Consider the following 22,503-nt stretch of genomic DNA (forward strand, 5'->3'; position numbering starts at 1 on the left):
TAAAGAGATTTAGCAAGCACCCAGTGAAGCACAGCGAGCCCTGAGGTTCTTACAGAAGCTGCCCTAAGCCCTAACTCTCCAGGAGCCTTCTGGTCTCCAGATCTGTGAGATAATACATGTCTGCTGTTTAGGACCCTCAATGGGAGGAAAGTGCAGGTCAAATCAGGTCAGGTGGGTACCAGGGAGGGGATGGGAGAGAGAGGATGGAGACCTGCTTGGAGACCATGTTCTCCACATGTATTTGCTGGGGGAGAGGACACGGTGGCCAGAAGGGACAGTGAGTCTCAGGTCTGGCACTGGTATTAAGAGCCACTCAGGCGTTTGGGTATCAGACAGAAGAGCCCACTCCCTTGCTCCTGAGCGAGGGGTACAGAGACCCCCAGGCAACACTCTGGCCCCTGCAGGTGCACCTCCGTGCCAGCTGTCCTCCAGTAAGGAGATCCTGTGGTTGTCATCCTCACGTGCATTCCCTCAAAGGCCCCAGCTCCTGTAAGGGCGTCCCATTTTACAGATGGGCTGCTGAGACCCAGAGAGCTTAGTCTTCTTGCCAAGGTCACTATCCCCGATCCAGATGCAATTTTGAGTTTCAGGCCTTTTTGCTCTTCCACTAGCTGTGCAACCTCGGGTTCAGATAAGTTCAGTCGCTCAGTCATGTCCGACTCTTTGGAACCCCATGAATTGCAGCATGCCAGGCCTCCCTGTCCATCACCAACTCCCGGAGTTGACTCAGACTCATGTCCATCGAGTCAGTGGTGCCATCCAGCCATCTCATCCTCTGTCATCCCCTTCTCGTCCTGCCCCTAATCCCTCCCAGCATCAGAGTCTTTTCCAGTGAGTCAACTCTTTGCATGAGGTGGCCAAAGTACTGAAGTTTCAGCTTTAACATCAGTTCTTCCAAAGAACACCCAGAACTGATCTCTTTTAGAATGGGCTGGTTGGATCTCCTTGCAGTCCAAAGGACTCTCAAGAGTCCTCTCCAACACCACAGTTCAAAAGCATCAATTCTTCAGCACTCAGCTTTCTTCACAGTCCAACTCTCACATCCATACATGACCACTGGAAAAACCATAGCCTTGACTAGATGGACCTTTGTTGGCAAAGTAATGTCTCTGCTTTTCAATATGCTATCTAGGTTGGTCATAACTTTCCTTCCAAGGAGTAAGCGTCTTTTAATTTCGTGGCTGCAATCACCAACTGCAGTGATTTTGGAGCCCAAAAAAATGAAGTCTGACACTGTTTCCACTGTTTCCCCATCTATTTCCCATGAAGCGATGAGACCAGATGCCATGATCTTCATTTTCTGAATGTTGAGCTTTAAGTCAACTTTTTCACTCTCCTCTTTCACTTTCATCAAGAGGCTTTTTAGTTCCTCTTCACTTTCTGCCATAAGGGTGGTGTCATCTGCATATCTGAGGTTACTGATATTTCTCCTGGCAATTTTGATTCCAGCTTGTGCTTCTTCCAGTCCAGCATTTCTCATGATGTACTCTGCATAGAAGTTAAATAAGCAGGGTGAAAATACACAGCCTTGACATACTCCTATTTGGAACCAGTCTGTTGTTCCATGTCCAGTTCTAACTGTTGCTTCCTGACCTGCATATAGGTTTCTCAAGAGGCAGGTCAGGTGGTCTGGTATTCCCATCTCTTGAAAAATTTTCCACAGTTTATTGTGATCCACACAGTCAAAGGCTTTGGCATAGACAATAAAGCAGAAATAGATGCTTTTCTGGAACTCTCTTGCTTTTTCAATGATCCAGCAGATGTTGGCAATTTGATCTCTGGTTCCTCTGCCTTTTCTAAAACCAGCTTGAACATCAGGAAGTTCACGGTTAATGTATTGCTGAAGTCTGGCTTGGAAAATTTTGAGCATTACTTTACTAGCATGTAAAAATCTCATGGACAGAGGAGTCTGGTAGGCTACAGTCCATGGGGTTGCAAAGAGTCGGACTCGACTGAGCGACTTCACTTCACTTCACTTACTAGTGTGTGAGACGAGGGAAACTGTGCGGTAGTTTGAGCATTCTTTGGCATTGCAACCTCGGGTAGTCAGGTCCTATTTGTGGGAGCCCACTTTTCTCCTTAAAAGGGAGATTACAATTGCTATTGCAAGGCTCAGTCTGGGGTTTCATGTGAAGGAGAGTGTATCACGGTGGGCGTCCTGGTGGTGGCAGGCCCCACACTGAGTGTTACGTTTTGCAGGGCAGTGTCAAGGAGCCAGTCCAGTGGGTTGGGGGCAGGGAAGGGTAAGATGTCCAGTGGGAAATACCGGGAGAGGCCTAAGGGAAAGGCATGAGGATTGGGGTGAGGAGAGCCAGGCCTTGCCAGAGGGAAGCTGGCTGTCCCCCCAGGGGAGGTGGCATTTGGGGTTTGTCTAAAGGCAGGTAGTCAGGAACCCGCAGATGGGAGCAGAGTGCTACCAGGCAGTGAGCGAATGCCACCTGCCTGCACTGCTCAGGTGACACCATCTGTGTGGGTGTCACTCCTGGTTTCCTTCCCACCGCATCCACCAAAGGCTGAGGCCCAGTCAGCTGGCAGGAGGCCGGGCCCTGCAGGTAGGCAGACGTCCTCCAGCCCCTGAGCCGGCCAAGGAGATGGAGCCACGGGGCTGGCTACCTCTGCTTCTGCAGTTGGGCCTGATGTGGCCCCTGGGAGCTCTTTCTGAGCCACGACTGAGGGTATTTGTGGTTCCCCACAGCCACATGGATGTGGGCTGGCTGCACACCGTACAGGTAGGTGGCCCGAGTGACCCCTGCACACCTCTTGAAGCTGCGGTTCTTTTTCCATCTGGACACCAGAGTGGGTTTGTGTCCTGGGTCTCTGCCATCAGGAGTCTCAGCCTGGGATCCATCACTACTGGGCTATGGACTGGCTGAGGGCTTCCCTGGTGGCTCGGATGGTAAAGAATCTGCCAACAGTGACAGAGACCCAGCTTTGATCCCTGGGTCAGGAAGTTCCCCTGGAGAATGGAATGGAGACCCACACCAGTATTCTTGCCTGGAGAATTCCACGGACAGAGGAGCCTGGCGGGATATAGTCAATGGGGCCACAAAGAGTTGGGCACGATGAGCAACTCACATGGGCTGGCTGTGGGCAGGGGTGAGAATGTGTCCCCTGCTGCAATGGGTGGAAGGTGTTCCTCAAATATTCCTTGAGTGAACGAATGAAACAGAGCAGAGGAAAAGAGGTCAGGACTGATTTCCATAAGTTTCTGGGGCAGGTAACTGAAATGATTACCCAGGCCTGCACAAGCTCTTTTCTGGCAGGAGGAAGGAAGTAAGTGAATACGACCACTCTGTGATCATGGATACAATGCTTTCCATGAGACATTAATAAGTGAGTCGCTCATTTTAAAGGGAGTCGGGCAGCAAGAGGCCCTGAGGCTGAAGGTTGAGTCTGGTCCCGGGTCACTGGGCAGCTGCCGGGGTCCAGCCCTGGTGGATCCAGGGTGATTCGAAGGTGGGGACAGAGTCGGCTTCCTTGGAAATAACTTATTTAATTACAGATAGAAAGGGATTAGAAAATTAGCAGAGAAAAAGAGGCTGAATAACTTGGTTTACATGGAATACCAATCACCATCTACGTGGGTCTTCCCATTCTCCCAAAGGAGAGGAGGCACTGAGGCCCCCCAGGTCTGATCTTAGAAGCCCAGGAAAAATTAGCGGGCTTGGTGGATACCCATGCACCAGATGGGAATTTGGCCAGAAAATAGTAGGAGAGAAAAGAGGCTGAATAACTGGGTTTACGTGGGATACCAATAAAATTCCAAGACAAGGACTTTGCACCATCTACGTTGGGCCACCAGCGCCACTTGAATATCGGAAGGTGGCCCTCCTTGGGCTCCTTCTCACGTGGGCTTGAAAACCGGGACAAGTAAGTAGACATAGTGAGCACCCACGCTCCAGATGGGAATTCAGCCAGAAAAAACGGGGAGCTAGAAAGAACGACACGGGGGAATCAGTCTTTCCGGAAACTGATCCGATTTCTTTATTTTTTGGTTTGCTTATATACCTTTTGTTACACATAGGGATGAATACAGAGTCACGCGGGGGTCAGGAGTCCTGACCTTTATCAAACTCAGGTGCTTTACATAAAAAAAGATCTTAGGGGTTTTACATCATCTTCTGGCCATGAGGCCTGCTGACATTTTACGACCCTTTCTTTCTGATAACCAAAAAACTTATTTTTTCCGAGGGTGTTTTTTTCTTAAACCAGGCACCACCCTCCAAATAAAGTTACATTCCTATAGGGTGAGGGTGTAGAGAGTTACAATCAAGAAAGGAATTTATTTAACCCACAGTTAACATGATTAATCTTAAAGGTTAATACTTATTTCTCCTCTATGCTTAAAGGTTAATACTTATTTCTCCTATATGTTAGTTATATTCATTATAAGGGCAGGGAATATGGAGATTTAGCAGCAAACATCAGCCCAACAAATGAAAATCCTTTCACCAATGTTCCCCTTAAGATCTATTTAGTCTTAAGATAGTGATAAAGTTACATTTTTTACATAACAAAGACACAGTGATTTTTAACAAAGTACAGTGATCTATTACAAAAGAGAAAATTCATTAACTCAAAAAGTCCAGTATTGCTAACCTTAAAAACTACTATATTTCCTTTTCTATATTCCAAATACATTGATTAATATATTCCCAGGTGCCTAAGGATATGGAGGCCTGGGGGCAATCATTGACTCAACAATGAGAAAAGCCCTATGCTAATTAAGATTCTCAAAATACTCCAAACTCTCTGTGCTGTTTATGGTTGAGAGGTAGTAAACAATCATGTGCATAGTGGCAGGAGTATGGATAATCCTGTCACACAAGCTAATTTGCCAGCAGAGAGGTTTGACCTGAGACACCCTTGTCACACCCAGGGCAGGGAATTAGCAGCAATTATTGGCACGACAAATGAAAAACCCTTCACCAATATAATTCCTAACCAACCCACTATACTAATAATTTCTAACATCCCAAAAGAATTTGCCTTTAGTAAGTATAAAACATCTCGTGCCTCTCAGGTTGGGAGGCTGTAAACAATCACATGTGGCCGGATGAACCTATACAGGTGGGCTAGATAACCTTCAGAGGAGTTTGTAAGTTGAAACACTCTTGTCACGCCCAGGAATTTTTGTTGACTTGGAGCTGCACATTTACTCCTTCTCCAAGAGAACTGGTGGGGAACAGCCCCCCCATAAAGTCAGGTGTAGGCGAGAGCATGAAACAGTAAAGTAGATAGACTCTGGTTTGGGGGCAGATGCTCGGGAACAGGGGGTTTCCTGAGGCTTGATCACGCCTTTGCATATGCCAAGCCTCCTTCCTCATGACCTTTGCCGTGAGTGGAGTTCCTCATGCTGGCTCCCGTCAGGGAGCCTCTGTGGGTGGTCACCCACCTGTGTGTGGAACTGCTAACATGTAGGGAAGCATGCTCGTCACCCCCAGTTTAGAGAAGGGACACTGTAGCCTGGGCTGGGGTGCTGCCCAAGTCAGCACACATCACCGCCTTGCCCGCTCACCGCCTCCCAAGGCTCCTTGCATTCCTTTATCAGCATCTCTGGGAACCATGCTGAGCCAGCCTGATCTAGATGGGAGCAAACAGAGCTCCATCCTGGGAACTCCCAGCCTCGGGGTGCAGGGGTAAATCGATCCAGAGAGATGCTCAAGCTGTCAGCTCCTCTCAGCCTCAGCCCTTGACACAGGCTTCTCCATCATTTCATCCCAAGAAGGCCCATCAGGGTCCCTGGACCTCACTCCCAGGGCCCTGTTGTCAACTGGTCTGTCCTCCAAGGCAGGAGTAGTCAGCCGGCCCCTCTGGGCTGGCCCAGAGCCTTGGCTGGACTGGCACGACCGTCTGTCACGTAGAGTGTCTGTCTCCTCATGACTCTCCTCAGGGGCAGGCCCCCATCAAAAATTGTCTGCCTGGATCATTGTCTCAGTGCAGGGCTCACCGTGTGTCCATCAGAGTGGACAGGCTCCCTTGTTTGAGGAGCAGGGGCAGCCGATTGCAGGGCCTGGACAGGCTTGGGGGGAGTGCCAGTGGCCCCTGGACACCATGTCTCCCTGGACGTTCCTCCTCGGTCCCTGGTCCACGCCCTGTGGCTTCCCCCAAGGGTCTGGAGTGATGGTCTCTCCCCCTCCCCACCCCAGGAGAGCATGCAGGCTTATGTCACCAATGTCTACAACTCCGTGGTGGAGGCACTGACCCTTGAGAAGAAGCGCAAGTTCATCGCCGTGGAGCAGGAGTATTTCCGGCTGTGGTGGGATGGTGTCGCCTCGGACGGGCAGAAAGGCCAGGTAACGCTACCCTCAGGGCGTGCTCACCAGGCAGATGAGAGTGGATGCCCTGGGGATCCTGGGGACGACCCTTCAGGAAGCTCCTGGGTTGTGCTCCATGAGGCCAGGGTGGGGCTGCATAAACCAGGAGGCCCCAACCTGGCTAGCTGTTTCCAGGGTCCATTTAGTACAGGTTTGTGGTCAGCCCCATGCCCAGGGGACAGGTTTGTGTTTGACCCTGCCTTTCCGGTTTTTCCTGAATAACTGAAGCTCTGGCAGCCCAGCCAGGCACTCAGCTGGTGTGAATGCGGTCACCTCTGACACTGCGCGCTCTGGGGTGACCCTGTGTCCACAGCTTCTGACTTCATTTGTGGATCTGCGTGGCCCCGATGGGCACCAGAGCCCAGGACCAGGCAGGGGTGCAGGAATCCCTGTGGATTAGCCTCTGGGGCTGATTAGCTCCATATCACAGGGGGTCAGAGGCCCTGGTCCTTGGAAGGGCAGCCTGGGGCCAGGTCCTCCCCGATCCCTGTGTGGTCACAGGTGGGGCAGGCTCTGCAGCTTCTGGTCCCACATCTGGAAGCAAGAGTATCCTCCCTCCTCAGAGAGGCTGTGCCCAGAATGTGCCCAGGATGTAAGCACCTAGGGTGCCTGGGACATGGTCCCTTCCAGGCATCACCTGCCCTCAGAGCAGTCACTGATGGTGAAACTCAGAGGCTCAGCCACCTGCTCAAGTCAGAGAGCTCAGACGGTCAAGCCAGGTGTCCACCAGGTCCCCAGAGGGGATGTGACCCTGCAGCCTGTGGAGCCGAGAGGATGGGCCTCCCATCTGATGGGCTCTGCCGTGGGCCAAGTGCTGGGCTCAGGTTTGTACAGGTTACTCTACTGACTCCTCCCCACAGCCTGCACGGTGAGGACCTTTATCCTACTGCACAGAGCTAGTCCAGGTTCAGAGAGGGCAGGCATCTGGCTCAAGGTCACACAGCTTATACCTGACAGGTGGGTTCTGGGTCAGTATTGTTAATCAAAGCATAGCTCTCTGGTGTCCACTGGGCAGTTCTTCCTTCTTTATATGGACAACCCCAGATGCAAACCACTTAATCCTCCTCTCACAGCTAGGTGTGCTGGCTAAGACCTAGACAGGAAATTCAATAATATGTCCCTGAAAGTGAAAGTGAAAGTGAAATTGAAGTCACTCAGTCGTGTCCGACTCTTTGCGATCCCATGGACTGTAGCCTCTGACTCTTTGCGACGCCATGGACTGTAGCCTACCAGGCTCCTCTGTCCATGGGATTTTCCAGGCAATAGCACTGGAGTGGATTGCCATTTCCTTCTCCAGGGGATCTTCCCAACCCAGGGGTTGAACCCGGGTCTCCTGCACTGTAGACAGATGCTTTACTGTCTGAGCCACCAGGGAAGTCCCTGGAAACTAGCAATTTTCCGTGAGTTGTGTGGGCTGACTCCAGGTCCTGGATGGGGCCCAACATGAAGCAGGTGCACATTGGAAACAGTACGCAGCAGGTGTCATTCCACATTTCTCAAGTGAACGGTCTGCAAAGACAGTCCTTTCGGATCAGATCCGCGCCGCAGTCTGCCAGGAGCACGGTGCGCTCAGTGTCCCGGCCTCTGACTGTATTTATGCTTCCGCTCTTCCCTTCTTTCATGGATATACTTTATTTTTGTACCGTGAGGTCTGTGGGTTGTTAGCTCCCTAGTTAAAGTAAAAAGGAAAGCAACTCACTCATGTCCAACTCCTTGCAATCCCATGGACTGTATCCTGCCAGTCTTCTCTCTCTGATGCTAAGTCACTTCAGTCGTGTCTGACCCTGTGTGACCCCATAGACGGCAGCCCACCAGGCTCCTCTGTCCATGGGATTTTCCAGGCAAGAGTACTGGAGTGGGGTGCCATCGCCTTCTCCGCCAGTCTTCTATGTACATGGAATTCTCCAGATAAGAATACTGGAGTGGATAGCCATTCCCTTCTCCAGGGGATCTTCCCAACACTTGGATCAAACCCGAGTCTCCTGCACTGTAGGCAGATTCCCCACCACCTGAGACACCAGGGAAGCCCAAGAAGGGATCAGAGTCACATCCTCAGCACTGAAAGTGCATCCTACACACTGAAGTCCCAGGAAATTTCCTTCATTCCTGTCTTCTAAAATATTTGCTAAGCAGCCATGTGCCAAATGCAATTTGAAGAGCATTCTACAAACGTACTAGCCTGAAACCATAAAAAATATGAAACAAATGCTCAGGAAGTGTTGGAAATTAGAGGATAAACTCCAGTATTCTTGTGTGGACAATCCCATGGACAGAGGAGCCCAGTGGGGCACAGTACACGGGGTCGCAAAGAGTCAGACATGACTGAGAACCTGAGCATGAATGCATGCGCGCGTTACTAATGTGAAATAGCCTGAGTGGTGATCATTCTAGAGCAGCTGTAATGATCTTTTTCTTTCAAAAATGACCTGAACTATTCAGATAAAGGCATACAGTTGATAACTTGTACTTTCAAATGGCTTAGAAAAAACTTACTGTGTGTAATGATATGGGGGAGTGTTAACATAAAGAGGTAAAAAATGTTAGCAATGAGATAATCTGGAGGATTTATGGGAGTTTTTTGGTACAGTTCCTGCAAGTTTTCCATAATCTTGGCTTCATTCAAAAGCAAAAGCTGTGGGCATATGTACCTGTGTATATGCCTGACGAAGCAGCAGCCAGGGACAGGTGCTGTTCTTGGAGCTCGACGCAGTGCTGCTCTTGCAGAATAAATGAGGCTGTGGAGTTTGAAGGAAGGACCATGAGATGCTATGGGCATGTGCCCAGAAAATACAACTGGCTCAGCCTGGGAGGTGTAACCTGGCCTTTTCTCTCCGCCCACTATGCCAAGGTCCGCCAGCTCGTGGCCGAAGGTCGCCTGGAGTTTGTCCTTGGAGGCCAGGTCATGCACGATGAGGCCGTGACTCACTTTGATGACCAGATCCTCCAGCTCACAGGTTCGATTACCCTTTCCCAGATCAGGGTCCCTGTGGCCTCCTGTGGGGCTGGGACTGGGTGTCTGAGCCCTCGTCCTGGAGTCCATCTTCCTCTTCAGCAGGAGACTGACCAGTCAGCACTGTGACTGCTGGCGCCGTGCCCATGTGTGCCTGAATGCAGGGGCTGAGGGTGTGGATTCTAGATGAGCCAGCCTGGCTGGTTCCTGACTCTGCTAACTCCCAACCCTGTGACCCTGGCACATGATGCAGCCTCATTAGGGCTTGGTTCCCTCCTCTGTGAAAGTGCTTGATGGTGATGGAAGATCTACCTTAAAGGGGTGTCATCGAGATTCATTTCAGTTCAGTTCAGTTCAGTTCAGGTGCTCAGTCATGTCCGACTCTTTGTGACCCCATGAACCGCAGCATGCCAGGCCTCCCTGTCCATCAGCAACTCCCGAGTTCACTCAAACTCACATCCATTGAGTCGGTGGTGCCATCCAACCATCTTATCCTCTGTCTTCCCCTTCTCCTCCGGCCTCCAATCCCTCCCAGCATCAGGTTATCGAGATTAAATTGGGATAATTCCAACAGAGCACATAGTGTATGGGGTGTGGGTCCCTAGTAAAGGATCAGTAAAGGTCAAATGCCATCTCTGCCATCACCTCACCCACCAGCACCACCACCAGCACCACCACTAACAGCTCAGCACGTCATTGCATCACTTCTAACACCAGCACCTCCAACACCATCACCATCACAACCATACCACCAACATCACTATCTACACCTGCACCACCTCCAACACCAGTGTCACTGCGACCACCAGCACCACCACTATCACCATCATCCCCTCCATCACCACTCACACTGGTGACTAATGGGCACATTCCTCTCCATTTAACAAGTGTTCTCTACACACATCACCTCACTCACCACTAAAGGCAGGGTGTGCCGGGGGCATCATGGCCTTCAGGCTCCTCTGCAGAATTGACTATAGAATAGAGAATACATGCAGAATAGAGAATGCAAGAAGGACACAGAGTCAGTGGAAGAGCCAGGATTGACTGCAGTGTGTGCTGAGCTCTACCCACACTCACTCCACTAAAGAGGGACTGTGTGTAGGACATCACGATGGCATTTCCTCCAAATGTGTTCCTTTTTATGGCTGAGTGATATTCCATTGCATATATGTATCACAACTTCTTTATCCATGTCGACAGATATCTAGGCTGCTTCCATATCCTAGCTATTGCAGATAGTGCTACAGTGAACATTAGGGGTACATGTGTCTTTCATTATTAGGGTATAGGAGTGCAAGGATTTCAGTTTGTTAATTTTATATCCCATAACTTTACTATATTCATTGATTCCCTCTAGTAATTTTCTGGTGGCATCTTTAGAGTTTTCTCTGTATATTATCATGTTATCAGCAAACTGTGAGAATTTTACTTCTTTTCCTGTCTGGATTCTTTTTTTCTTCTTCTTCTCTGATTGCTGTAGCTAAGACTTCCCAAACTATGTTGAATAATAGTGGCAAGAATGGGCATCCTTGTCTTATTCCTCATTTAGAGGAAATGCTTTCAGTTTCTCACTGTTGAGAACAATGCTTGCTATGGCTTTGTCGTATACGTCCCCAAGTCCGAGGTCAGGGGCAGTGGCCGAGAGGAGTACCCCCATCCGAGGTCAGCAGTGGTGGCCGAGAGGAGCTACCCCATGTCCGAGTTCAGTGGCGGACCGGAGGAGCCACCCAGCACCCAAGGCCAGGGGTGGCGGCCAGGAGGAGCAACCCGAGGAGCAGTGGCTGCGTGGACATAGGAGGGCTTAGAGGAGCTATCCCACGCTGAAGGTCAGGAAGGGCAGTGGTAAGGAGATATCCCTCGTCCAAGGTAAGGAGCAGCAGTTGTGCTTTGTTGGAGCAGCCGTGAAGACATACCCCACGCCCAAGCTAAGAGAAACCCAAGTAAGATGGTAAGTGTTGCAAGAGGGCATCAGAGGGCAGACACACTGAAACCATACTCACAGGAAACTAGTCAGTCTAATCACACTAGGACCACAGCCTTGTCTAACTCAATGAAACCAAGCCATGCCCTGTGGGGCAACACAAGACGGGCGGGTATTGATGGAGAGGTCTGACAGAATGTGGTCCACTGGAGAAGGGAATGCCAAACCACTTCAGTATTCTTGCCTTGAGAACCCCATGAACAGTATGAAAAGGCAAAATGATAGGATACTGAAAGAGGAACTCCCCAGGTCAGTAGGTGTCCAATATGCTACTGGAGATCAGTAGAGAAATAACTCCAGAAAGAATGAAGGGATTAAGCCAAAGCAAAAACAATACCCAGCTGTGGATGTGACTGGTGATAGAAGCAAGGTCCGATGCTGTAAAAGAGCAATATTGCATAGGAACCTGGAATGTCAGGTCCATGAATCAAGGCAAACTGGAAGTGGCCAAACAAGAGATGGCAAGGGTGGACGTTGACATTCTAGGAATCAGCAAACTAAAATAGACTGGAATGGGTGGATTTAACTCAGATGATCATTACATCTACTACTGCAGGCAGGAATCCTTCAGAAGAAATGGAGTACTCATCATGGTCAACAAAAGAGTCCAAAATGCAGTACTTGGATGCAATCTCAAAAACAACAGAATGATCTCTGTCATCTCCAAGGCAAAACATTCAGTATCACAGTTATCCAAGTCTATGCCCCAACCAGTAATGCTGGAGAAGCTGAAGTTGAACGGTTTTATGAAGACCTACAAGACCTTTTAGAACGAACACCCAAAATAGATGTCCTTTTCATTATAGGGGACTGGAATGCAAAAGTAGGAAGTCAAGAAACACCTGGAGTAACAGGCATATTTGGCCTTGGAATGCAGAATGAAGCAGAGCAAAGACTAATAGAGTTTTGCCAAGAAAATGCACTGGTCATAGCAAACATCCTCTTCCAATAACACAAGAGAAGACTCTACACATGGACATCACCAGATGGTCAACACCAAAATCAGACTGATTATATTCTTTGCAGCCAAAGATGGAGAAGCTCTATATAGTCAACAAAAACAAGACCAGGAGCTGACTGTGGCTCAATCATGAACTCCTTATTACCAAATACAGACTCAAATTGAAGAAAGTAGGGAAAACTGCTAAACCATTCAGGTATGACCTAAATCCAATCCCTTATGATTACACAGTGGAAGTGAGAAATAGATTTAAGGGCCTAGATCTGATAGATAGAGTGCCTGATGAACTATGGACTGAGGTTCATGACATTGTACAGGAGTCAGGGATCAAGACCATCCCCTTGGAAAAGAAATGCAAACAAGCAAAATGGCTGTCTGGGTAGGCCTTACAAATAGCTGTGAAAAGAAGAGAGGTGAAAAGCAAAGGAGAAAAGGAAAGATATAAGTATCTGAATGCAGAGTTCCAGAGAATAGCAAGAAGAGATAAGAAAGCCTTCTTCAGGGATCAATGCAAAGAAATAGAGGAAAAGAACAGAACGGGAAAGACTAGAGATCCCTTCAAGAAAAGTAGAGATACCGAGGGAACATTTCATGCAAAGATGGGCTAGATAAAGAACAAAAATGGCATGGACCTAACAGAAGCAGAACATACTAAGAAGAGGTAGCAAGAATACACGGAAGAACTGTATAAAAAAGATCTTCACGACCCAGATAATCATGGTGTGATCACTAATCTAGAGCCAGACATCCTGGAATGTGAAGTCAAGTGGGCCTTGGAAAGCATCGCTAGGAACAAAGCTAGTGGAGGTGATGGAATTCCAGTTGAGCTGTTTCGAATCCTGAAAGATGATGCTGTGAAAGTGCTGCACTCAATATGCCAGCACATTTGGAAAACTCAGCAGTGGCCACAGGACTGGAAAAGGTCCGTTTTCATTCCAATTCCAAAGAAAGACAATGCCAAAGAATGCTCAAACTACCGCACATTTGCACTCATCTCACACACTAGTAAAATAACGCTCAAAATTCTCCAGGCCAGGCTTCAGCAATACGTGAACCATGAACTTCCTGATGTTCAAGCTGGTTTTAGAAAAGGCAGAGGAACCAGAGATCAAATTGCCAACATCTGGTGGATCATGGAAAAAGCAAGAGAGTTCCAGAAAAACATCTATTTCTGCTTTATTGACTATGCCAAAACCTTTGACTGTGTGGATCACAATAACCTGTGGAAAATTCTGAAAGAGATGGGAATACCAGACCACCTGACCTGCCTCTTGAGAAATCTGTATGCAGGTCAGGATGCCACAGTTAGAACTGGACATGGAACAACAGACTGGTTCCAAATAGGAAAAGGTGTACATCAAGGCTGTAGATTGTCACCCTGCTTATTTAACTTCTATGCAGAGTACATCATGAGCAACGCTGGACTGGAAGAAACACAAGCTGGAATCAAGATTGCTGGGAGAAATATCAATAACCTCAGATATGCAGATGACACCACCCTTATGGCAGAAAGTGAAGAGGAACTAAAAAGCCTCTTGATGAAAGTGAAAGAGGAGAGTGAAAAAGTAGGCCTAAAGCTCAACATTCAGAAAACGAAGATCATGGCATCCGGTCCCATCACTTCATGGGAAATAGATGGGGAAACAGTGGAAACACTCTCAGACTTTATTTTGGGGGGCTCCAAAATCACTGCAGATGGTGACTGCGGCCATGAAATTAAAAGATGCTTACTCCTTGGAAGAAAAGTTATGACCAACCTAGATAGCATATTCAAAAGCAGAGACATTACTTTGCCGACTACGGTCCGTCTAGTCAAGGCTATGGTTTTTCCTGTGGTCATGTATGGATGTGAGAGTTGGACTGTAAAGAAGGCTGAGCGCCAAAGAATTGATGCGTTTGAACTGTGGTGTTGGAGAAGACTCTTGAGAGTCCCTTGGACTGCAAGGAGATCCAACCAGTCCATTCTGAAGGAGATGAGCCCTGGGATTTCTTTGGAAGGAATGATGCTAAAGCTGAAACTCCAGTACTTTGGCCACCTCATGCGAAGTGTTGACTCATTGGAAAAGACTCTGATGCTGGGAGGGATTGGAGGCAAGAGGAGAAGGGGATGACAGAGGATGAGATGGCTGGATGGCACCACTGACTCGATGGACATGAGTCTGAGTCAACTCCGGGAGTTGGTGATGGACAGGGAGGCCTGGCGTGCTGCAATTCATGGGGTCGCAAAGAGTCGGACACGACTGAGCGACTGAACTGAACTGATGCTCCTTCTATGTCTACTGTCTGAAGAGTTATAATAAATAAGTGTAGAGTTTTGTCAAAAGCTTTCTCTTAATCTACTGAGATGACCAGGGACTTCCCTGGTGGCTCAGAGGGTAAAAGCGTCTGCCTACAGTGGGGGAGACCCGGGTTCGATCTCTGGGTCGGGAAGATCCCCTGGAGATGGAAATGGCACCCCACTCCAGTACTCTTGCCTGGAAAATCCCATGGACGGAGGAGCCTTGTGGGCTGCAGTCCATGGGGTCACAAAGAGTCGGACATGACTGAGTGACCTCACTTTCTTTCTTTCTTTCTTTCTTTCTTTCTTTCTTTCTTTCTTTCTTTCACTGAGATGACCATGTGGCTTTTATCTTTCATTTTGTTAAGATAGCATGTCATATTGATTGATTTGTCTCTCCTGTAATGGTAATATTCTGTATATTGGAGAATCCTTGCATCCCTGAGATAAAGTCTACTTTATCATAAAGTATGATCTTTTTATTTTGTGTGTGTGTGTGTTTTATATTTTTTTAATATTTTTTAAAAATTTTTATTTTTACTTGATTTTACTTTACAATACTGTATTGGTTTTGCCATACATTGACATGAATCTGCCACGGGTGTACACGAGCTCCCAATCCTGAACCCCCCTCCCACCTCCCACCCCCTATCATCTCTCTGGATCATCCCCGTGCACCAGCCCCAAGCATCCTGTGTCTTGTATCGAACATAGACTGGCACTTCATTTCTTACATGATAGTATACATGTTTCAATGCCATTCTCCCAAATCATCCCACCTTCTCCCTCTCCCTCTCCCTCAGAGTCCAAAAGTCCGTTCTATAATCTGTGTCTCTTTTGCTGTCTCGCATACAGGATCATCATTACCATCTTTCTAAATGTGTTGCTCAATTCAGTTGGCTAGAATTTTGTTGAGTATTTTTACATCTGTTTTCACCAGTGATATTGGTATGTATTTTTCTTTTTTGTGGCATCTTTGTCTGGTTTTGTTATCTGGGTATGGTGGCCACGTAGAATGAACTGGGATGATTTTTTCCTGTGCAATATTCTGGAAGAGTTTGAGCAGGATAGGTAACAGCTGTTTTCAAAACTTTTGACAGAATTCACCTGTGGAGACATTCTTTTGCCCTGGGTGTTTCTCTGTTGAAAGATTTTGTGAATACAGTTTTGGGAATCTGTGCTTGTGACTGGCCTGTTCATATCTTGTATTTCTTTCTGGTTCAGTTTTGGAAAGTAATATTTTTCTAAGAATGTGTACATTTCTTCCATGTTGTCCATTTTATTGGCATATATTTCCTCATAGTAGTCTCTTATGATCTTTTGTATTTCTGTGTTGTCTAACTTCTTTTTCATTTTCAATTTTATTGATTTGAGTCTTTTTTTTTTTGGATGAGTCTGGCTAATGATTTATCAATTTTGTTTAGCTTCTCCAAGAATCGATTTTCATTGTACTGATCTTTGCTATTGTCTATTTCATTTCTTTTTCATTTATTTCTGTTCTGATGTTTATGATTTCTTTCCTTCTACTAACCTTGGGGGGTTGTGTCCTCCTTTTCTGTTGCCTTAGTGCAAAGTTAGATTGTTTATTTGATGGTTCTCTTGTTCCTTGAGGTGGGCTTGTCTTGGTATAAACCTCCCTCTTAGCGCTGCTTTTACTGCATCCCGTGGGTTTTGAATCACCGTGTTTTCATTCTCCTAGGTCTTGATAAACACTCTCGAGACTTTGTTTCAGATATAATATCTCTATGAGGGGGTGGCAGTTTTCCCAGCAGCTCAGAGGACAGGACGAGCTAAGTGTGGGCAGCAGGCCCTGGGGATGCGAGCTCATCCGCTCCCTGAAGTGACACTTCCCAGCTGGGATTCTCAGCAGAGGCCTGGAAGAGAGGCGGGACACAAGGGGGTGTCCCCAGCCACCCCATCCTCTGGGAGGGAGTCCAGCTCAGGTCGCATGGGGGCTGGGACTCCCCTAACTGCAGTGACAGAAGCAAATGTCTCCAAGAGGGAAGGACACGCCTGGGACAGTCCTGCGAGGACTCTGCTGTCCTGATTGTTCCTGCCCCAGCTCTCAGCTTGTGCCCACCCCCTCCCCCTCCCAATGCCAGTAATCCCCTGTTTCCTGGGTGCCCCTCTGTTCCACTGCCCTGCTTCTCTCTGACTCCTCCTCAGCAGAGTTAAAAACTGCTTAACATTCTCCTGAGGAGGAAGGAAGCAGGTCTCTCCAGCTGAGGCGGAGACCACAATTCCGGTGTCCCCTTGGCCTCTCAGGCACCTTGGCCCCTGCACTCTGGCCCCGCCCTCCATTACTGGGCAGGGATCCGGACCTGGTCTTTGTGCTCATTAGGACGCTGGCTCAGCTGCATGAAGGTGACTGAGTGACAAGGACTCGAGCAAGAGGGAAGGTTACTTCTCTCAGCACAGGGCTGGGGCGTGGAGTCCACACTGTGGGCTGTTCTAGGCCTTCGGGGTCACTGCTCCACGGAGCAGTGAGGCTTCCAGCAGTGGCTGTGTTTTGCTCGGCCACCCTATAGGGTGTCCCTGCCTTCCTTGCGAGGCTGAAGGTGCCTCACTCCCCTAAAATACCATATCAGTTGGGAAGGGGAGGGGAATGAAGGGAAGAGGGCAGTGCATCCTCGAGAAGGTGGCCCTGAGCTACCCTCATCACTTCTGGGCGCAGCCACTGTTCAGAACTCGTCGCATGGTCTGTCATCGTCAGGAGGCAGGGGAATGCAATTTCCTGCCAGGAGTCTGTTACCCTGTCCTAGTTAGGAGGGGCTGTGTGGTTCTGTTCCTAAAAGGCAGAGGGGAGAGTATATGCTGTACAAAGATTAATTGTTTTATGCGTTAATCACCAGTTCATCTGGACCTCAGGAAGGTTTCCTAACAGTGTTAAGAAAACCTGAGGTACACTGAGGTGTCATTAAGATATTTACTGCTTCCTTACAAAGAAGGGGGAGGATTTAGGGACTGATTCTGCAGCCCACTGATGTTTCTCATATTCTCATATCCTTTCCCACATGATCACAGAACGGCTGCTACAGCTCCAGTCATCAGGAAAGGAAAGGGGTACAAGGGGACATTTCTTGCTGAATCTTTTTAAAATGGAAAATGTGCAGATTGTTGCCCTGAAACTCAGGCCAGTTAAGCCCATACATCTTTTCGGCTATAACTATTTGCATGCCCACTTCCAGTTCCCACAGAGGTGGAGAAAACAAGAATCGGGCAGAGGTGGGTGTTCTTTCCATGACCTGTGGGACCAGTGCTAAGTCATCCCTTGGGTCTGGGTCAGTGTTCCCTGATTGAAGCGAGGATTCTGAGTGTGGAACTAGGGGCCAGCAAATCAGCAGCCATCAGACCTGCCCTCCTCAGGCAGATGATATGGGGACAGGGTGTGCCCTCCACAGATTGCTGAGCCCCCATCTCAGACCCCCAACCCCTAGTCTTCCCCCTCTTCTGCAGCTGCTCCTCCCTGGCCTCCTCTGCTTCCTGAGCCCCCTCTGCTGTTCCCACTGGTCCCTGAGTTCTCAGAGCCCACCCCAAGGCCAACCACCTGGCTGTCTCTTTGCAGAAGGACACAGCTTTCTCTATGAAACATTTGGGGTCCGGCCGCAGTTCTCCTGGCAGGTGGACCCATTTGGCGCATCCTCCACAACCCCCACCCTCTTGGCCCTGGCGGGCTTCAATGCCCACATCATCTCCAGGATCGACTACAACCTGAAGGAGGCCATGCAGGATAACCAGGTGAGTGGTGAGGGCATCTACTCATCCACTTTCTCATCGTCAGAACTGCTGCACCTATAATGATCCATAACGAGCTCCCCATGTCTGGGGACATTCAAGCCGAGTTACAGACAGCCTGGCTGGCAGGCCCTGGCAGAGAGTCCTGCCCTGAGGAGAGTCAGATGAAGGTGCAGAGAGGCACCGTCTGGAGGGCCGATTCCTCCGCCTTCTGTGGCTTTGGGAGGTCAGGGGGAACGTTGAGGAGGGGGCAGCAGAGGGGGATCTTGACCTGAACCCCTGAGAGCAGCAGGGGCAGTGAGGAGACTCAGGCAGTACCTGGAAGGGGGCAGCCGGAAGCCATGTCACCCCTGGGCACTCACTCCATCCCTCTGGGTTTGCAGCAGCTGCAGTTCGTGTGGCGAGGGTCCAGATCCCTGTCAGCGCAGCAGGAAATCTTCACACATGTCCTGGACCAGTTTGGCTACTGCTCGTGAGCACCTGGCTCGGGCCAGTCCCCGTCCCAGCACCCTGCCTGGACCACCTCAGCCACGCCCTTCATGGCCAGCCCTGAGGGCACGCACTGAGCACCCATCTTACAGAAAGAATAACTGAGGCCTGGACACCCAGCCAAGGTCCCGCAGCAGCAGCTGTACAGCAGCTGCACTGGGCTCTGGAGGCAGCACCAAGGCCTCCGTGTCCTCAGTCTCCCTGAGTCTGAGGATTTTGTAATACTGCTCTGTCTTTATATAGAATTTTATGATTCTGTTCATCACGATGTTTTTTGCATTATTTTTTTATTTGAAAAGTGTGAAAATCTCATTATATTGTTACTGAGATTTTTACAAGTGCAGAATTTTGTGTGAAGGCAAGTATCTCACTTGCCTCATTCTGGTTGCAGCCCTGCTCAGGGTTCTTGGAATCAGAATTGAAGGGCACAAGGATGACCTGAAGAATGAGTGATCACATGAATTGCTCCTGATCCACGTGGAGGAAGTGGGGCCCGGAGGTTGTGGGCTCCATGGAACAGCTGAAAAAATACGGGCTTGTAGGGTCATGTGCCCAAGGTCCTGCAGGGCTGAAGGGTGACGCCTTCTGTCCACATAGCTCTCATCTGCCCACTGCCCTCCGCCCTCTGATGGGAGACAGAGGCCCCGAGCAGGGTCTGCAGGCACAGTTGCTCTGGCCTTGCTAAGTCCTCCCGGCCTCCTAGGCCTCGGGCTGCTGCCTTTCTCAGGGCTGGTCCCTAACACTCGTCTCTCTCTCAGTGAGGGATTTTACTGGGATGGTGACCCAGTCTTCCCAGGCCCACCCACGGATGGCCTGTACCCCAGCATGGAAATCCCCGTCACTGAGGACACCATCCCAAGCTTTTCCAGTCTCCTGGTGAACAACGTGTTGGCTCGAGCCACCTGGTTCCGGACACCACACGTCCTCTGGCCCTGGGTAAGTGGGGGTCCCTGGCCCTGATCACTCAGCTTTGCACGAGGGCTGCTCTCACGTGTCTGAGCCCAGCAGCTGGGGCCACCCCAGGACTGTGTGTCCTGTTCTAATCAGGCCCGTGTCCCTCCAGGCAGTGGGCCATCCCAGCCCCGGCTCAGTCCTCCTTCCCTGTACCCCGAGTCCTCACCCAGTCTACCGGCTCCTCACCCCACCCTGGATCACCCCAACAACCTCTGCCTCCCGTGCAGCCCCTCCCCCACGCAGGCTCCAGCCTCTCCCCAGCTCTCCCCTCCTTTCTCCTTCTCAATGCTGGGAGCAGAGGCTTCGGCCTGAATCCTGGCTTCCTGCTCAGGGGCTGTGAGGCTGGGAACACTCTGAGCCTCACTTTCCTCATCTGTGAAATGAGGATGGTGACAGGACCTGCTCCATAGGCTGGATTTGAGGTCAAGTGGGAAAGACACCCCCAGGGGACAGTGCCCAACACCCAGTCACCATTGTTGTCACAGCTAAACTATATGGAGCACCCCCTGTTTTATGGGATGTGTGTGTCTCCCCCATTTTCTCTGCCCCACTGAGCGTAAGGGCAGGGCCTATGGTGTCCTGTCTACTCATAAGGGTCTGAGAACCAGAGAGGTTAAGGAATCTTCCTGAGGCCACATCGGTACTTAGCAGGGCACCTAAGAAAGTGGAATTTGTGCTCAGAGCCGTCAGAAAAGCTCCCGAGTGAGAAAGCCACCTGTGCATGCATTCAGCATACTGCGCATTACATCCTCTTGAAAGGTTGTTGTTGAATTACGCCGCCAGGATTCTTGGCCCCCAGAGGAGAAGAATTCAATCCGGGGCCAGAGACGAGGCTTGATCGCTCAGAGCTTTTGTGTAACAAAGTTTTATTAAAGTATAAAGGAGATAGAGAAAGCTTCTGACATAGGCATCAGAAGGGGGCAGAAGGAGTACCCCCCTGCTAGTCTTTAGCTGGATGTTATTGTAAGAAACGCCGCGGGAAGAAGGAGCCACCCCTATAGACCGTTGATCAGGGCCTTTTATTGGGCGGTCGCTCTCGGGCAGAACTCCCGGGGGCGGGTAAGCAAGGAAGCGAGGGGGGTCTGCGAAGCAAAGGGAGTCTGCGGGGTAAACGGAGTCTGCAAAGTCTGTGAGGGTGGGGAAGGGTTTTATAGTCCGGGCTGGGCCTCCCATATAAGGAAGAAAATGCGGGCTCAGCGGTGATTGTTGTCCAAGGGCTCTGTGTCGGTTCCTGATTGGACGGCGAGGGCTTCGTGTCGGCTCCTGATTGGTCGGCTTGGTTGCCGGGCCGTCTCCGGGGCTTGTCTGCAGCGCCCTCTGCCGGGACATGTCCCGACATGCCCGGGCATGCCCAGGCATGCCTCAGCACGCCTGACCTTGCCCTGACCTCTCATCCTGACCTCACCCTGACCTTTCATCCTGACCTCACCCTGACCTTTCATCCTGGCCTTTTTGATATAGGACAAGGGGTGCCGACTCTCTCTGGCTACTTCCTGCTGAACGGGGGTGACGAGGGTAGGGTACGGCCGGAATGACAGGGGGCGTCTGTCGTTAATCTTGCCACGGAGTGCTTGTTGGAAGCCCTTGGTACTGTTGTCGCATCACCATCAGCTGGACTGTGTCGAGCCTCTGTTTGATAAAGGCCAAAAGCTTGTTTAGGATACAGGGCCCGAAAGTTAGGAGCAGTAGGAGAATGATGATCGGTCCCACTAGGGAGGATAGCAAAGTTGTCAGCCAAGGGGAGCTCTGGAACCAGGACTCGAACCAGCCCTGCTGAGCCTCCCTCTCTCTCCTCCTGCGTTCTAATCCCTCTCTTACTTTAGCCATGGACTCACGAACCACCCCAGTATGATCAGCATAGAAACAGCATTCTTCTCTGAGGGCTGCACAGAGGACCCCCTGCTGCAAAAAGACCAGGTCTAGTCCTCTGCAGTTATGTAATACCACTTCAGAAAGGGAAGTCAGGGACTTTTCTAGGGCCGTCATGGACTTTTCTATGCGGGCGATGTCTTCGTCAATTGCGGCCCTCAGGGTGATGAAGCCCTGATGTTGTGTGGTCAGGGAAGCAATGCCTGTGCCCGTCCCAGCTGCTCCCAGGGCGAACAGCGTTGCCAGGGTAATAGCTGTAACGGGCTCCCTCTTATGTCTAGGAGGTAGGGTGTTTTGGTCCCAAAAGTTGTAGAGGACCTCTTCTGGATGGTATGTAATCTTGGGCACTACCGCTACCATGACACAGAATTCCCTGCTCTGGTTGAAGACTGCCAAGTGGAGACAGGGCGTTAACCCAGTCTGTGAGCACACCCACCATCCCCCAGTGTCAGGTATGACGTAGGTCTTATTGGCGAAGTTGGTATCATCGCCAGTCTGGGCACACAAGTTTTGTTTATCCGTAGGGACCGTGCCTAAGCAGGTCCCCGAACCCCATACTTCTTTCATGGTAAGGCCCACCTTGCGGTCTCCCCAAGAGCACTGCGGTGGGTTGGACAGAACAGATAAGTTGTAGGTAGCACTTAAGCCCACGGCCTCGTAGTAAGGTGGATGTAGGGTGTAGCAAAGCCAGCAGGATTGGGTCGCGTTAGGATTAGAGTGGTTGAGGGCCTTGTAAGTTTCTTTGACTAAGGCCCACAGGGGTTCCTGGGTCTCTAGCGGGTCAGTCCGGGTCAGCTGAAGGGAGGGTGTGAGGGTAGGCGAGGTCACAACATTTGTGGCGTTTGTCCCCCGTGGTGAGGGACAGGGAGGTGCAATAACCTGGTTGGGCCCCACAGCATGGGCCTGAACAGGTTCTATTGTCTGACTAACAACCAGAATTCCCCCTGGCTTTGCTTCAAACCACTC

The 22,503-nt window shown here is 50.0% G+C and overlaps 1 protein-coding gene across 1 annotated transcript in view; it reads left to right on the forward strand.

The window, feature by feature from the left end:
* LOC102171400 (epididymis-specific alpha-mannosidase-like) overlaps positions 2,592-22,503 on the forward strand; it is a 64,407-nt gene continuing 44,495 nt past the window's right edge. Inside the window, exons 1-6 of the mRNA XM_018049957.1 lie at positions 2,592-2,729; positions 6,150-6,296; positions 9,166-9,271; positions 18,056-18,228; positions 18,609-18,697; positions 19,473-19,650. Coding sequence (XP_017905446.1) covers positions 2,592-2,729; positions 6,150-6,296; positions 9,166-9,271; positions 18,056-18,228; positions 18,609-18,697; positions 19,473-19,650 — 831 coding nt within the window. The remainder of the gene's footprint in view (positions 2,730-6,149; positions 6,297-9,165; positions 9,272-18,055; positions 18,229-18,608; positions 18,698-19,472; positions 19,651-22,503) is intronic.

The sequence above is a fragment of the Capra hircus genome, chromosome 6, assembly GCF_001704415.2.
Source record: "Capra hircus breed San Clemente chromosome 6, ASM170441v1, whole genome shotgun sequence".
NCBI lineage: Eukaryota > Metazoa > Chordata > Mammalia > Artiodactyla > Bovidae > Capra > Capra hircus.